This window comes from Macrotis lagotis, chromosome 1 (assembly GCF_037893015.1).
Source record: "Macrotis lagotis isolate mMagLag1 chromosome 1, bilby.v1.9.chrom.fasta, whole genome shotgun sequence".
In the NCBI taxonomy this organism is placed as follows: Eukaryota; Metazoa; Chordata; class Mammalia; order Peramelemorphia; family Peramelidae; genus Macrotis; species Macrotis lagotis.
In genome coordinates, this window is record NC_133658.1 from 916154287 (window position 1) to 916172034 (window position 17748).

Genomic DNA, 17748 nt, shown 5'->3' on the forward strand with positions numbered 1-17748 from the left:
CTTTTTTTTCAGAAAACGATTTAAGGAAACACTTCTTTCTGACTCTAACTACACTTTTCTGGGTATAGCTTGGGCCTCCACAGAACCCTTTGCTACTTTCTGTTATTTTGTAAATCACACTTCTGGAATCCCTGTAGGTAACCTTGACCCAGTCCTTTGTAATTCTTTTTTTTTTGGGGGGGGGGTTTGCAAGGCAATGGGGTAAAGTGACTTGCCCAAGATCAAACACCTAAGTAATTATTATCTGATTTGAATTCAGGCCCTCCTGACTCCAAGGTTGGTGCTCTATCCAGGGTACTACCTGGCTTCCCCTGCCCTTTATAATTCCATCATGTGGATTCATCCAGGTTGACCATTACAGGGGGAAAAGAAAGCTCACTCTATGTAAATTTGGCTAACTCTTGGGTTCTAAGAATGAAGCCAACCAGGTAAGTTTCTCTGTCTCCAGATACTGTGAAGGCTGGCTTGATAGGATTGACCCCACACTCTTTATTTAGCAATACATTCTTCATCATCAATACTTACTTTACGGCTAGGCTTGGCAAAAACTTGGACCTGACAAGACAGAGAATCAAGTTATGTTTTGGGACTATCAGGCAGAAAAAGAGTAGAATCGGTTTCCAAGGGCAATATTAATAATCCTTGTCTAAATCCTTCCATGAGAACGACTCTCTCAAAACTGGTTTTTATATAAGAATACCTCAGGGCGGGGGGTGGCTAGGTTGCGCAGTGGATAGAGCACCGGCCCTGGAGTCAGGAGTACCTGAGTTCAAATCCGACCTCAGATACTTAATAATTACCTAGCTGTATGGCCTTGGGCAAGCCACTTAACCCCATTGCCCTGCCAAAAAAAAAAAAAAAAAAAGAATACCTCTAAGGGACTCAGTGAACGGTGCCCTTATCCAATGGGAAGGATATCTGAATTTAAGAGAACCTCAGGTCCTATTTCACTTTCCCTCACCCTACCATCATCTCTAAGGATGTTTTTCTTGTGTGGTACATTGCTTTATCAACTCTCCCTCCACAGTGGTCAGGATTAAGTTCCATTGTTCAAGGGGTATACAATCCATTTCAAATATTATGTGCTGAGGAAATTGAGTTAGGAGAACCCAGCTTTAGAGCTTGCAGAAGAGTTGTTCTCCCAACCTTTCCCACTCTGACCTGCAGTATGTTTGTCCAAACTCCATAGAGTTTCAGATATCCCTAGGTCATTGTTCCTACATGAATTTCCTTGATGATCATCCCTAGGGTCAGATACAATCAAAAGGGCAATTTTCAGTCTCATGAGGTCTTTAATAACATATTACCATAATCAAATTCTGGGTGTTTAGCTCAAAAGATCAGATCTCTACTGTCATCTCACAGTGGCAACAATATTTTATCACAGAAAAATTCCTAGGAATACTCCTATACCTTTATCAGTCCAAGACTTCATGGCTATGGAGCCTTGCCCCACAGTTTGACCAGTCTGCTTCTGATGGGCATTCCCACTCCCACCATTCCTCCTAGGAGCTGCTGTCGTGGCTACTACAGGAGTGGGAGTGGCAGCTCTTGTTCCTTCAAAGGAGGTTTATAGGGCTCTGTCTAAAGAAATTGGGGACATGAATGATGAGGTAGCAGTCACAGGGAAAAATCTTAACTCCCTGGCTGGAGTAGTTTTATAGTAAACCAAAGGGTACAAGATGCATTCCTAGTGGCAAAAGGAGGAGTTTGCCTTTTTCTCAATGAAGAATGTTGTTTTTATGTTAACAAGTCCCAACTACTACAGGACATTATAGAGATGTTTCAGACTTGAGGCACTTGATTACAGGAGAAAATATCAGACTGCCCAAGGTATGATATTTTTAGAGCCCTTCCCTCAGGCATAGGAGTGTGATTAGATCTCTCCTTTTTCCCATTACAATCATTTCCCCTATAGTAATAGCTATCATTGCTCTTATCTTACTTGAAGTATGGGTAGGGCTGGCTGTGGCCTGAAAATGTTCTGGTAATACTCTGGTAATAAGTTAATGTCCTCTGTTTTCTTTTCTCCTCAAAAGGCAGAGACAGAGATCCCTTGGTCAGATGAAAAGGGTTTGAGGGAACTTTCCTTCCTGCCTCTGAAGAAGAATAAAGATGGTTCTACAGGTTGTGCCTTGCACCCCTTTGACCCATAGGGAGAACTGATGACATAATCTATAACAGTTTTTTGTTTTTTAAAAAATATTATCAGTGATTTTGTAATAACTAGCCATTTATGCAGCAGCTAGGTGGCAAGGTGGATAGAGCACCGGCCCTGGAGTCAAGTGTCCCTGAGTTAAAATCCAGACTTAGACACTTAATAATGACCTAGCTGTGTGGCCTTGGGCAACCCCATTTGCCTTACCAAAAAAAAAAAAAACCTAAAAAAAAATAACTAATCATTTATTATAGAAAATTTATAAAATATCTTTCTATATACAAGTGAGATTACTATACTTTCTTAAAATCTTTCTTTTTGTTTGCATTAATCATTTTTAAGAAAAATAATTTTCTGCAATTTGATATAATAATTTGTGAAAAAAATATTGTTGTCACTATGAGATGTTACAGATTTGATCCTTGTGAACTGAACATCACTTGGAGTTGGAATATGGGAATTTGCTATTAAAGACCTCATGAGCTAAAAATTGCCCTTCTATCTATGTCTGACCGCAGGTATGATCATCAAGGAAATTTATGCTGGACCAAAGACCTGTGATGTCTGAAACTCTATGGGGTTTGAACATATGTACTACAGGTGATGGTCTCAGTGGGGAAGGTTGGGAAAACAACTGTTTAGCAAGTTCTAAATTTGGGATTCTCCCAACTCCAGCATAATATTAAAGTCCTGGCAGACTTTAAGTCTCATTCAAGGCATTTGGCCATTCATATATCCTCTGTCTGAGAATATGACATCTAAATACCTAAGGACATTTTTATCTCCTTCCTTATGTCCCTGGTCTTTATGGCAATTTATGGTAAATTTCTGTAACAGTGTCAAGTGACCAGTCAACTCCTTACATCAGAAGAAGGATGACCTGTGGTCTGTTTTAAAATTATATATTTTTAAGATAAATCCATTTTCAGTTAAGGGTTTTTGATTCTTTTTAAACATTGGCAACAGGTAAAAATTGTTTTATTTGTAAATCACTGAATACACACTGTTCTAAAAATATTATCCAACACATAGATTACAAATTCAAGTTAATTTGGCAATTTTTAATGACTTCAATCTTGTAGTAGAATCATCATTCTTATGATTATTTGATTATTTTATTGGCTTAACAGCTAAGTATGGAGAAAAGAAATGAATAATGCCAAGTATAAAACTGAGCTTTAAAACTGGTTTGATTTTTCAAAATTTCTACTTGTAATTAAGTTCTTTGTGTATATCCGCATGACAATTGACATCTCAGATTATACATTTTCATGGTCACAGAAATTTCCAAATTTCATTTTTTTAAATACTGAAAATATATTATAATCTGATATGATTTGTGTTGAACTTATTCCTTTACCAGAAACTAAGATATCCACAAGTAATCTATGTGTAAGGGCCTGGTCTTTGGCAGAATTGGAGCTACAGAAGGACATCAGATGTCTCCAGAAGACAGACATGGATTTGAAGTTTGAGTGAGTTATTGTTTACTTTCTCCCTCTTGCACTCCTTATTTGTACAAGTTATTTAATCAAAGAGGACTGTTCCCCCCCTTTTTTTTTAGTTTTGGCAAGGCAATGGGGTTAAGTGGCTTGCCCAAGGCCACACAGCTAGGTAATTATTAAGTGTCTGAGACAGATTTGAACTCAGGAACTCCTGACTTCAGGGCTGGTTGCTCTATCCACTGCACCACTTAGTTGCCCCCCTCCACTGTACCACCTATCTGCCCCCGACTGTCCCATTTTGATCTTTGTAACTAGATTCCTTGACTTTGTAAGTGCGTTTTTGTGCCCCTTTATAGACTTTATGTTGCCTAGTAACTTTAGGTCTCCAAGAGATGCTATTTCTCTTTCCAAAACGCTCCTTGTTTCCCCCAAACCTACAGTTGACATAATGAAATTAACCCTGATCATAATGGGGAAAATTGTGGAAGTTAGTAAGTTAGTTATTTCTGATAAAGAACAAATCTGGTCTCCTACTATTGTAAGTATGCAATGCTATCTCTCCATATATTAATTACTATCTTAGGAAGACAGAAGATTATTATTATGTCTGAAACTTGTTATACATTAATCCAGGCAAGGAGATAACTCTACATCTCATTTTAGATAACATTGGATAAGGATGATGTTCTTTGAAGAGCAACTGTGCAATTTAATAGACTAGCCCCCAAGGTGGTTTAATGGATTCTTTTATCCTTTTTTTATGGATAAATATCCCAGTCTCCCTTTGCTCAGGGTGGTAATTTCCATAATTGCCTCCACCCATAGATTTGGTAAATCTTAGAGAATAAACTTTATGTCCAAATTAATTTCCTTTGGTTTTGATTTATATTTAAATAATTAAGGCTTATAATAGAAATCAGCAAAGATTGCAGAGTAGCAAGAAGCAGCTCAGACTAGTTCTCTCTCACAAATTCTACAACAAAGCTTAAAGAAAATTACCTGACCATTGGATTGGAAAATTCCAAGAGAATGGATGGAGATTCTCCCCTCAATATACTATTTTTTTCCTAGCCCAGGTCAGCAATGAGTGATTTTTCTAGCCCAGTCAGCAAAAGGATATAGTTGGAGACCTGGAGTAAATGGGAAGGGAGTCCAGTTAGATTACTGGTGTTATATGTCTTTTGTTCTCAAAGAGGAATGTGACAAAAGTCCCAGCAGAGTCTCCTCCTCCCAGTGGGTTAGGTTCACTGATCCAGAACAAAGGGACCCAAGGCTGTTGCCCCTGGGTCCCATGACTCACAAAATCAAGGTGGACTGAGGAAAAAGTCAAAGATGAGCACAAACCAGACCCAAAGCCACTTACTGAATAAAGACCAGGGAACGGCTTGCTGTTTGTTTTTGATCTCTGGTGGACATTGCATATTCAGTCCTGAAGACCTAGAGTTGAGTAAGCTAGGTAACTATCAGACAAGAAGGTGAACTGGAAGCTCTATAATTGGAACCTAAGATTCTTCTAGCTAGCTGACAGAGCACGGCCTGGGGACAGCAGCGATCCACTGGTGATCCAACCCTAGACCAGGCTAGAGAAGCTTCAACCAGGCCCTAACTGGGATAGGGTAAGATCACACATTCCCCTATAGCGGATTGCTTAGGGTGCACCGAAAACTTGAAGGCCACAGCATTGAACATCTAGAGAAAGGGATCCAAGAGAATACAAAACAGAACCTATCAAGGCCCAGATATCCCTTCCATAAGAGCAAAGAGCCTAATCCTAAAACAAACTCAATATTATGGAATTAAAGATAGAAGTATGAATAACCAAATGCAGTAAACTGTTAGGGTTTCAAAAACTTCTGATAAATGAAATGAGATCACTTGAGGAAAGAATTTGAAAAGAAAGAAGAACTCTAGAGGAAATTCTTGGAAGGAGAATGAACAATTTTACAGAAAAGGTACAAAACCTAGCCCACATAATAGATTTTCTGAAAATTAGAATGAATAAAATTACAAGTGAATGACTTCATAAACCTAGGATATATGTTAGAAGAAAGTCAAAAGAATTTTTTTTAAAAAAGAAAAAGTTATAAAAGATGATCATATCAAAACAACTGACTTGGAAAATAGATCAGTGAAGGAAAAAATCCAAGAACATTGGATGAAGGCCAAGAACAAAAAAAAATTAGTTTGGATGTCATATTTTAAGATATCATAAATTAAAATTTCCCAGACTTTTTAAAAACAGAAAGCAAAGTGAAAATAGAAATTACTGATCAGTTCCCAGAAGAAACTTTAGAGTTTCTTTTTTCATTTTAGAATGAAAAGTGTTCAGAATATCATAGCCAAAATCTAGAATTTACAGATCAAAAAAAAAAAAATGATGCAAGAATCCAGGAAAAAAGGTCAAGAATTGTGGAGTTGTCTTCAAAATCATACAAAATTTGATGGCTTCTATACTAAAAGAGAGGAGCTTGGAAAAACAATATTCCGAAAGGCAAAATATATTAATTTGAATGAAAAATAAAATGTAAATACATTTGAGCAAGTAGAAGGGACTACACAACAACAAGCCATTTACATGTGATCTTAGGAATTCATTCAATGTCAGTCAGCTTCAGTTTTCTTATCTGTAAAATGGGGAAGATATTATTATATTCTTCACAGAAATTTTGTGAAGACCAAGTAAGATAAAATGTAAAACTTTGTAAGCCTAAAGTGCTATGGAAATGCTATTCTTGTTAGTGAAAGGGGGTAGAAGAAACATATACCATCACAGAACCTAAATGTCATCAAGGGTCATAATGTTAGACATAAGACAGGAGGCTGGGAGAGGGTTTGTAATTTTAATGTCTTGATGCTGTTAAAAGGAAAGGAAAGGAAAAAGGGATTTTCTGTGTGTGTGTGTGTGTGTGTGTGTGTGTGTGTGTAAGGAAACTGACCATTTTATATAATCAAAATGGACAAATAGAAGACTATACAAAAATGGAGAAAAAAGATGGGGGATGGGCTTCATTTGAACCTTTTTCACGTGATCTAGTCAAAGAAGGCTAGAACATATATAAGCATGTACAGAGTTTGGTGTAGAAATGCATTCACTGCAGAAACAGAAGAGAGAGGAGAAGGGAAATGGGAGAATTGAAAGGAAGGTAAATTCAGAGATATATAAGTCATAAACAAAAACAAACAAAAGAACAAAACAACCATTAACCTTAGAGGGTGAATCATGAAGGAGATTTCCTTTAGGAATTCCTTTAGAGAGGCAGCTAGGTGGTAACAGTGGATAGAGCACCGGTCCTGGAGTCTGGAGGACCTGAGTTCTATTCCAGACTCAGACTCTTAATACTTACCTAGCTATGTGACCTTGGGCAAGTCTCTTAACCCCATTACCTTGCAAAAGTAAAAAAAAAAAGAGGAGTTCCTTTAGAGAATAAATGCAGGGCAGCTAGATGGTTCAGTGGATAGAGCACTGGCCTTGGAATCAAGAGTACCTGAGTTCAAATCCGACCTCAGTCACTTAATAATTACCTAACTGTGTGGCCTTGGGCAAGCCACTTAACCCTATTGTCTTGCAAATACTAAGAGAGAGAGAGAGAGAGAGAGAGACAGAGAGAGAGAGAGAGAGAGAGAGAATAAATGCAACAATATTAAAGATTTCTCTTTAGGAAAAGAAAGAAAAGGTAAAGAATTGCAATTGGTTGTTTGGGGAAAGAAGATGGAAATAGATTACATCTAACAAAATTCACAAGTGCTCTGATCATTGCTCACTCCCCTCTTCTTCATAAAGAGAGATTTGAGGGACAAAGAGAAGAAAAAGCATAAGAGGCTAGAAGGAAATAGTATATCTATATGTAAATGGCATTAACTCACCCATAAAAATGGAAAACGATATCATCATGGATTAAAAATCAGAATTTCACAATATGCTGTTTACCAGAAAGACACTGGAATCATAAAAATTCACTCAGAGCTAAATAAGAAGTTATTATTCCTCAACTTAACTTTAAAAAAAGGCAGGGGGATGCAGCTAGGTGGTGCTGTGGATAAAACACTGGCCCCAGAATCAGAGGACCTGATTTCAAATGTAATCTCAGACATTTAAAAATTATCTAGCTGTATGACCTTGGGCAAGCCACTTAACTGCATTGCTTTGCAAAAAGGAAAAAAAAAAGACAGGGATAGCAATCAAGATCTCATTCAATGCAAATGCAATATTGAACTTGGTTAAAAGAGGTTAACAAGAAAAGTATAGTATGTGTAAAGGTTCTGAAGACAATGAATTAATATTGACGCTAAATATACTAACAGAGTGTTTCTAGCTGTTTCTTCCTGACATTTATTTAGCTTAAGTACAGAGTATCCCAAATGACTTAATACAATTTTAGACAGAAAATTACACTAAGACTTTTGGGACACTCAATAGTTAACAGAAACGTTAAATGAGTTTCAGAGATAAATAGTAAAAAAGCTATAAAAGTAGAGAAACTCATAGTATCCTTTTCAGACTAACAAAAAACTAAGAAAAACTAACAAGAAGGAAATTAAGGATCTGAATGGTTTTTAAAAAGTAAATTAAGATGAATCTGGCCATCACTTAATGTGAACAGAGTGGTATGTATATTTCTCATTTGTACATGATACTTTTACAAAAATTGGCTGTGTGTTAAGGCATTACAAAGAAAAGCAGAAAAATTAAAGACTTTCTTTACAAAACAATAAAATTATATTCATGAAAGAATTAAAACTTATTATAGAATAAATAAAACTGAATATTAAAAATTGGTAAGTCAAAGAACAAACCATAGAAATGAGAGATAAGTTAATTTATAGCAATATTCTATTTTTTAATATTATTTGGATAGATCCAGTGCTCTAGCCACTGTACTGCTTAATTGCTCCTTGCCAAATGAACTAGAAAATATAATAAAATCACAATGGAAACAAAAATATTTAAGTTACTCTAGGTAAGTAATGAAAAAGTTGGGAATGAAGGGGATCTGGGTCTCAAAATATACTACAAAGCAGTATTCAAAATTATTTGCTACTGATCAAAAACTAGAAAGATGGACAGTGAAACAGATTAGGTATACAACATGTAGAAGCAAATGAACCCCAAAACTCCAGCTCATGAGATAAAGACTCTCTATTTGACAGATACTGCTAGGAAAACTGGAAAGCAGTTTGGCTGAAATTAGGATTAGATCAGCAGTTCACATCATATACCAAAACAAACTACAAACAGATTTATGGCATAGATATAAAAGGTCACATTATACAATTAGAGAAACAAGGAAGAAATTACCCTTCAGATCTATGGATAGGAGAAGAGTATATGACCAAAAAAGAGATAAAGAAAATCTCAGAAGATAAAATAGAGTTATGATAATGTAACATAAAAAAATTCTTGCTCAATTCATTTAAAAATAGAAGGGAAAAATTTTCAGTAGTTTCTCAAAACTGAAACAAATTCTCATTTCTAAGATAAAAATAAAGAGCTGGTTCAAGAATAAGTCATTTCCCAATTAATAGATGATCTAAGTCTAGAAAATATAATTTGCTAAAGAATAGCTATATTTTTAAAATGCTCCAAAATACTAATAATTAGATAAATGCACATTAACGTAACTTTGAGGAACTTGCACCCACCAGATTAGAAATGACAAAAATGGGAAAATGTCCAATAGTGGAAGGGTTATGTGAAAAGACACTTTGATGCACTATTGATGGAGCTATGACTTGATCTGCACATTCTGGAAAACAATGTGGAACTATGCCCCAAAGTCATTAAATTTTGCATACCCTTTAACCCAATCTACTTGATAGATTTTTTAAAAAGAAAAAGGATATATATGTACAAAAATATTTATAGCAACTCTTTTTGTAGTGGTAAGAAACCAGAAAGAAAGGGATGTCCATTTAGTGGAGAATGGTTGATAAATTATTGGAATATTATACTGTAAAAAATTATGAAAAGATTTCAGAGAACTCTGGGAAGACTTGTATGAACTGATGCAAAGTGAAGTAAGAAGAATCAGGAGAAGGGCAGCTAGGGGGTGTGGTGGATAGAGCCTCGGCCCTGGAGTTAGGAAGACCTGAGTTCAAATGTGACCTCAGACACTAAAGAAATGCCTAGCCGTGTGACCTTGGGCAAGTCACTTTAACCCCATTGCCTTCCAAAAAAAAAAAAGAAGAAGAAGAATCAGGAGAATAAATTATATAATAATAGCTAAACTCTGGAGACAAACAACTCGGAATGACTTAGGAATTTTAATTAATGTAATGACTAACTTCATCTAGAAGACCAGTGATGAAGAATGTTACCCACTTCATAAAAGAGAGGTGATGAACTAGAAAGGAGAAAAACATTTTTCAATACAGCCAATGTGTGATTTTGTTTTGCTTGACTGTATATTGGTTAGAAAGATTTTGTTTTTTTTTTCTTTTGGGGGGGAAGGGAGGTGACTGGAAGAGAAAACAAATTGTTAATTTAAAACAAATCCAAAAGTTCCAACAAAAAGAGAAACTCTGTAGGGATAAATTTAAGGCCTTGAACATGGGTACCAATAAATCATTTCCCCAAGAATAAAATGTTCTGAAAGAGATCTTTAGTGGACCACAAACTCTACATGAGTCAGCAGTGCGCCCTCCCCCAAAGCTAATTAAAACCCTTGGCTTCATTAAAATGTCCATAATTTCCAGGAATAAAGTGGTGGTAGTCCCATTGTGCTTTGCCCTTGTCAAACCTCATTTGGGAGTGTTGTGATCAGTTTGGGGTGCCATGATTGAAGGAGGACATATTTACAAGCCGGGAAGTTCCAGAGGCAAGAAACCAGGATTGTCAAGGACCTTAAGTCCTTGTCCTTTTGGAATGTGAAAGAAGTTGGGCAAGTTTAACCAGGAGAAGATAAGCCTGGGGTGAGCTGGAGGGGGGTGCATAATGTTTCTCTGCAATTATTTGAAGAGTTGCTGAATGGGAGAGTAGTAGACCTTGATCCAAGCCAGAACCAGAAGCAAATGGAGGGAGTTTGGTAGAGAAAAAATTAGGCTGGCTAATGGGGAAAAACTTCCTAAGGATCAGAATTGTCCCAAGTGGAAGGGGCTGCTAGGGGGGGTGCCATGGTGCATTAGAACACTGGACCTGGAGTAAGGAAGACTCATCTTCATGAGTTCAAATGCAATCTCAGACACTTACTAGCTGTGGGACCCTAGATGAGTCACTTAACTGCTCACTTCAGTTTCCTCATGTGTCAAATGAGCTGGAGAAGAAAAAGGTAAAACTATTCGAGAATCTTTGCCAAGAAAACCCCAAAGAGGGTCACAGAGAGGCAGATGTGACTGAAAAAATGATGCAACAATAAGAAAAACAGAATGGGCTTCCCTAGTTGGTATTCCTTTGGTGTACTAGCTGGACTACAGCCTGCTGGGAGAGGGTCTCTGGGCAACTGACCCAGATTTCAGAATCCTTATTTTCAGAGGTCAGAAGGACCTTGGATATAAACCAATGTTTGTTGACTTGAACTAAGCTAAGCTGGAGTGAATCTTCTTGGTTTATTTAGATGGGGGGATGGGGGTGAGGGGAGACTTGACCCAGAGTATCACAATGCAAGTCAACAGTGGCAAAACATCAACATGTGAAGGGTTTTTCCAGATCTGAATTCAACCTTTCCATTGGACAAAGAAGGAAACTGAGGGGCATAGAAGCCCAGGGTCTTGTCCCTAGTCACACAAAACAAAGAATGGCAGCAGACAGCTACAGCAATTAGGCCAGAATGGGGCAGATGGCTCCCCAAGGTCCAGTGTTCTGCCCCCCCACCCCCACTCCAGGCCCCTCATGCTCAAAAGAGGAATATTTAGGCCAAAACTGAAGTCTGACTTCACATGCCAGTAGTCTCTCAGGCAGGAAAAGCTGGAAACAGAAATAACTTCAAAAAAGGTTCACTGACAGCAGATCCAAAATGGGTTATTAAAGGAAACTGGGATGTGGAGGGCCATTGGTCCCTCCCTGCTCCCCTTCTAGCTTTATGCCTGGCTCCATCCTGGCCCTGGGGTGGGCAGGCTGAGTCTGGGGTCCAATACATGGGACTCCCTGCCATTCCCTCCTCCTATGTCCAGAACCTGGGGTGACTGACAGCCCTGGTCTCTATGCATGAGTGGACCAAGGTGTTGGGGGGGGGGGGAGAGACAGAGAGACAGGGTCCAAATGACTGATTTAGAGAGAGGATCTGGATTAAGTTTGGTTATCCTATGGACTCCCCAGTATCCATGGGAGAATAAGAAGGGCTCAGCTCCTCAGGTCCTCTGACCCTCAGATCTATATCAACTCTGATCTGATGCAGACACCATCTTATTGGCTAGTCCAGAAGAGCTCTCTTCCTCAGCTCTTTCTTGAGGGCGGGTGCTTGTTGGTGCAACCCCCTCTCCCCATAACCCAGACCACAAGACGGAGGATGAGGGGGTGCTTTCAGAGGGAGGTTCTGGTAGCTTTCTGATAGAAGGCAGAAGTCCTAGGAAGCCTGGGTTTAAATCCTTGCTCTGCCATTTCCTGCCTGGGTGAGCTTGAGTGAGTTATTTCCCTCTCTGGGCCTCCTCTGTTCAAGGAAGGGGGTGGACTCAACTGTCTCTTAGGTCTTTTCCAATTCTGATTTCTATGACACTGAGACTTCAACTATCTGAGGGGGCCTCAATGATCCTGAGGGGGTACAGTATGGATAGAGTGCTGGACCTGGACTCAGGAAGACCTAAGTTCAAATCTGACTGGACACTTGTTAGTTGTATGACCCTGGTCAGGGGATGTCACTTCTGCTTTCCTCGGGTTACAAAATGTGTAAGTCTGTAATATGGGGATAAAAATAGGTAGTTGTGAGGATCAAATGAGATGATAAGTATAAAGTGCTAAGAAATAATAATATTTATTATTTAGAGGAGGGATTATATTGCCATACTTGAACCCAAGGCTTGGCCCACTTGGAAGGAAGTTAAGGAAAACAAAAAGATTCCTACTCAGTATAAGGGCATCTCCCAAGAATCATGGAGCAAAGTTATATCTGGAGACTATGACATCCAGGGTTTGTCCCAAAAGAGAAAGTGGCCTCTTGTTTGGGGGGCATTTAGAGGAGGTTTTTGGGTCAGAAATGACCTGAAGTTAACTAAAATTAATGGATTTTTTCAGATTAATATGTCACTTTGTTAAGGATTAGCTGCTGTCTCTTTGACTTGGGACACTGGGTCCTAAGGGAAATGTAAGTAGTCAAGAAGAGGGTTAGTGAAAGACAGAAGGAGCTTGTTGGGTTGAATAGACTTCTCCATGACAGAGCTCTCTTGAGGGGTTCTGGCCTACCATGATGTACAGGAACTGTCCTTGGCGGTTGGTGCAGGTCCTGTTCCTCAGTGGGACCTTGGATCAATTCCTTCCTTCAAATGGGGTCCGGAAGAACCTGACTGAACTGGAATGGGCATTTGTTCCCTCCCACATAGAATGAGAGGATTAGAGAAGATGGCCACCAAAGCTATTTTATGACCCCAAGTGTGTCCCCCTAGGTGGACTGAATGAATGACCTCAGACCTGGAGTGATCTAAACCCAGGGATCAAACAAAGGTAACTGGGTGAGAAATTCTTCACACAAGTCTGATCCCCTAAGCCTCCTCTCACACTCCAAAGTCTGACAGCCATTGGTAGCCTGGTGGAAGTCAGTCATGGTACCCAACCTTCTGGAATCCCACAAGATTATTTTTGTTCAATCATTTCAATGACTCTCTGTGATCCCATTTGGAGTTTTCTTGGCAAAGACATTGGAATGGTTGCCATTTCATTCTCCATTTCATTTTATAGATGAGAAACCAAGGTGAAGTGACTTGTCCAGAGTCACACAACTTTAAGGGAAAGGTCTTCCTGGTTTGGGGTCCAGCTCTCTGGGAATTCTGGTGCCACCTAGTTGCCCATGAGTATGTCAAGAGACCCAAGTTCTATCTTAGCAGAGGGACCAAGTTGGAGGAGAATTTCAGAAGGCAAAATGATCATCTGGAGGGCAGCCAAGAGGGCAAGAGACCTGACTCTTTACGGTCATTGAATGAACTTGAAAGATACATCCTGGTGGAAGGAAGGACTTGTATGTGTTTTGGGGAAGGGCCAACCAAAGCAGTCAAGGACTTTCAGAGTTGCAAACGGGAAGGAGGATCAGGGTACCTCACTTTGTATTCCTAGCACTTAACGTGGGTACACAGCAGTTGCTTCATATATGCTTATTGCTTGACTGAATGAGAACCAGAGGTGGGAGGATTAAGTGGGGACTAAGAGATCACAAATTAATAGAGAGATTCAAGGGAGGAATAAAAAAAAATCAGGAGGAGATTGTGGGAGAGGAATCTGAGATCCCAAAGGAAGAGCACACGGGTGGGAACCAGAGATCATGGAAAGGAATAAATCAGAGACTGGAAAAGGACAATAAGTAGAGATCGGAGTGAAGAATGGAAGAAGATGAAGGGATCACGGCATGGAACCATGAGCCACCACAGAGGGAGTGGGAGACATTCAAAGGGCACCAGGTCGCCGTAGATTTTCCTGGAGATCTGTGAGATATTGGAGGAGAGACCAGTGGATCACACACACACACACACACAGAGGGAGAGAGAGAGAGAGAGAGGAGGAGGAGGAGGAGGAGGAGGAAGAAACCCCTGAGAGATCTGGAAAGAGAATCTGAGAAAACCAAGAAATGGAAGTGGGGTGGGGATGATGAGGAAGTAAGGAAGAATCATGGGAGAATGAAGGAAGTACAAGTGCCCAGGAGAAATGGGAGGGAGGGAAGAAGTAGAGATGCCAGAGAGATAAGGGCAGGGATTAGCATGACAAGTCAGAGACCAAAGAGGAGATAAGGAAAAAGGACTGAAGGTTCTGGAGCAACTGGGGGAGGATTCTACCATATGGAGAAGATCTGGGCAAGAAGTTGCTAAAGTGTTTCATCTCAGTTGCTATTGTGGCTTCTCCTCAGGTTACCTGGTATCTATTCCGAACTTGTGGTACCCCTGTCCTTCCTTCTGCCCTGGCTTCAGACTCTAAGGTATCTGAGGGCAGGGAGCAGATTTATCTGTGGAGTCCCTGTGTCGAAGACCTAAGCAGGCTACTAATTAATAATAATAGCAATAATAATAATAATAATAACACGATTATTAACTGAAGAGCTCCTGGGGAGGAATCAGACCAGACCAAAGGAGTTCACAAAAGAGATCAGAAGGTGATGACAGAGATTGGAAGGTGAAATCAGAAATGGTGAAGGGCGGGGAATGAAAAATCAGAACACAGAGAAGACTGGTGATGGCAATCAGAAATCATGGAGAGGTCGTCATTAGGAGAAATTGGGGTGTTGGTGGGGGAGGGAAGTGGAGATAATCAGACACGGAGAGAGAAGGGAGAAATGAGACATTACAGAGCAATCAGCGGTCTTGGAGAGATTGGAACTAGCAGGGAGTGACTGGAAGTCAGAAGGACCTGGATTCAAATCCTACTTGAGACAGTAGTTACTAGTTGGTGTGACCTTGACCTTGCTTCTGTCAGCTGTACAATGATCCCTAAATCTAAGATCTCTGAGGAAGAACAAGATCAGGGCTAAAGAGCCAGAGATGACAGAACAATTCAGGTGAAAAATCAGAGACCTTTGCTGACAGGGTGAGAAGTCAGAGTTCTCAGTTCAGGATTAGGGGGTCAAAAAGATGAGAGGGAAGAAAGAGAACATGGAGAGATTAGGGAAGATATTGGAGATCATTCAATCTATTGGGAGTATTTGGAGAAGAATCAGATAAGTCGAAGTGTGATGGAAGAGCCACCTGAACCCCTTGAGGCTCAGTTTCCTCGTTTGTGAAATGAGTGATTTGGGCCTGGATTCTCCCTCAAGGTCTACTTTTTTCCCAAAACCCCAAGATTTTCTAGAAACCGAAGGAACTGGAAAGGGAGGAGCAGAGGGGGCTGAGGAAAGGAGGTAGACAAGCAGCCTAGGGTCTTGGTGGCCCACAGACAGGGACTCAATAAAGTTGAGAGACTGAAGGAAGGAATGAGAGATTCAACTTGATTCAAGTAAAAAAATAATTGGGCCCCGCCCCCCAGCACTAGGGAACTGAAGACCCTCAGGGAGAAAGAAGGGAATGTCCCTGAGATCTCTGAAAGAAGACAGGAGATGGGGGGGGAGGGAGGGGGGGGAGAAGAGAAGTCAAGACAGACCTGGGAATGATGAGTGTGGTGAGACTGTGGGCAGAGTGAGCCAGGTCTCCATTGGCCTGGGGAGGCCAGAGGGAGGGTGGGAAGGAAAGACAAGCCTGGGGCTGTTGGATAGCATCCCTGGCCCTCCTCCCCCTCCTCTCCTCCCTCTCGCTCCCCTCCCACCCCTCCCCAGCTCTCACCTCAAATCAGGGTACACTTCATTAATGTCGGGGATCCTGGGCGCCACAGTTCCTTCCATGATGGAGGGGGCAGGCTGGCCGACAGATGAAAGGGAGAGGGACGCCCAGCGCTCAGCACCTCTGCTATTTGTCAGGAGCTCCAGGTCTAGATTCCTCCCTCTCTCCTGGCTGCCCACTAGTGCTTGAACTCGAGCTGGGCGGGGTGGGGCTCAGCCGGTTCCTCTGGCTGCTGCCCACGCCATGCCCCGCCCCTGGGCACCTCTGAGGAGGGGCTGGGGCTGGGTATCTTTGAACTGTGCAGAGGCGGGGGGGGGGGGGCAGATCCTGTCTCTGGGTAGAGCCTCCTGGGACCCCAGGGCCTTCCAGTCTCCACTCTCCTCAGGGCCCCGGGGGGTTCCAGCCTTGTTGCCTCCTCAAATCCTTAGGCAGTTACTTGACTCAGTCTACCCTCTCAAATCATCCCACCTCAAGCAGTTGGGAGAAAGTACTAACCCTGGAGTCAAGAAGACCTGAGTTCGAATTTGAGCTCAGAAACTTTGTGACTCTGGTCAAGGAGCTGAACCTCATTCTGCCTCAGTTTCCCCAACTGCCCCTATGGGTGTAAAGGCTACTCATATGGAAGAATCCTTGAGTCTCTGAGACATTTTTAGGAGAGGGGCTTCTGGGTCTCTGAGATATCTGGGGGGGGGCACTGTGGATAAAGGAGGAAGGACCAGGTGTCAGGACGCCAGGCAACCAACGCTTCCCTCCCTGCCCCCGGGGCCTGGGCTCTGTGCCTGCCCCAGTCCTCCTGGTCTGGTTGTCTATTCTTTGACTCTATCATCCTTCCTTCAGGTCTCCTCCCCATCCTCCCCCAGTCAAGAATCTCCTGTTGTGATTTAGCAGAGAGTGGAGATGAGGACAGGAGGGGGAGACTGAGGTAAAGGAACTGCCTGGGTTCATAGGATCTCACTGGACCCAAATCCCCAGCTCCCTGAGGGGACTTACAGGCTTCTCTCTCTCTAGGGAAGTGGAAGAAGCAGGACCCCCACAGGAAATGGGCAGGGAGGGACTGGAGCTGGGAGCTGGAAGCCTGGACAAGGGAGAGGAGACAGAGACCGAGAACCTGGGATTGGAGAGGAGACTCATCAGGGTGGGGACAGGCTGGGGGCAGGTCCTCCAATCCCTTGCATCCTGGTGTCCTAGTGAACACACCTCACCTCCTCCCACTGCACCCTGAGGGCCAACTTAAGACAAGGTTGTGCAAAGCTCCAGGGAGGATGCTGGGGGAGGAGAGTCCAGAGACCCAGGTATCTGCTTTTTCAGTCTCCAGTCCCCATGGGGGCAAAGGTATCGAATCAGTTACTGACTCAGTTTGGGTTATTGGATCAGGTCACAGGTCCAGACTTGCTTCGGGCTGTCCTTCCTAATTGTCCATCCCAGGATGTAGGAAATAGGCTGGGATGAGCAGACTCCTGAGTACCTGACAGGGATCTCCAGGATTTGGGGGGGCTGGAACCAGGGTCCAGGTACTCTAGTGAGTGCCCAGGTAAAGGTAGGCCTCCTCCACCCTCCTAGGCGGTCCTAATCAGCAAGTGCATCAAGGGGTGTGGGCCCTTGCAGAAACCTTGCATCCAGCTCCCCACCCCTATTACTCCATCCTCTGTGGGGATCCTGCCTCAGGCCCGATACTGGGCCTGCCCCAAGCCACACCCCAGATGCTGCTCTGCCTGCTGGAGGCTGGACAGTGGGCTCCCTAGGGTGGGGTGGGGTGTGGTGCTGAGG

General features: G+C 41.8%; 1 protein-coding gene across 2 annotated transcripts in view; it reads right to left on the bottom strand.

Annotated features, from left to right (window-relative positions):
• Nucleotides 1–16184, bottom strand: part of SULT2B1 (sulfotransferase family 2B member 1) — a 25986-nt gene extending 9802 nt beyond the window's left edge. Inside the window, exon 1 of one of the 2 annotated variants that reach the window (XM_074219814.1) lies at nucleotides 15985–16184. In XM_074219814.1, coding sequence (XP_074075915.1) covers nucleotides 15985–16043 — 59 coding nt within the window. In that variant the 5' untranslated portion in view covers nucleotides 16044–16184. Of the gene's footprint in view, nucleotides 1–4602; nucleotides 4751–15984 lie in introns of those variants that run through there. The other variant, XM_074219813.1, reaches the window with a different exon arrangement.
• Between the last annotated feature and the right edge of the window lie 1564 nt (nucleotides 16185–17748).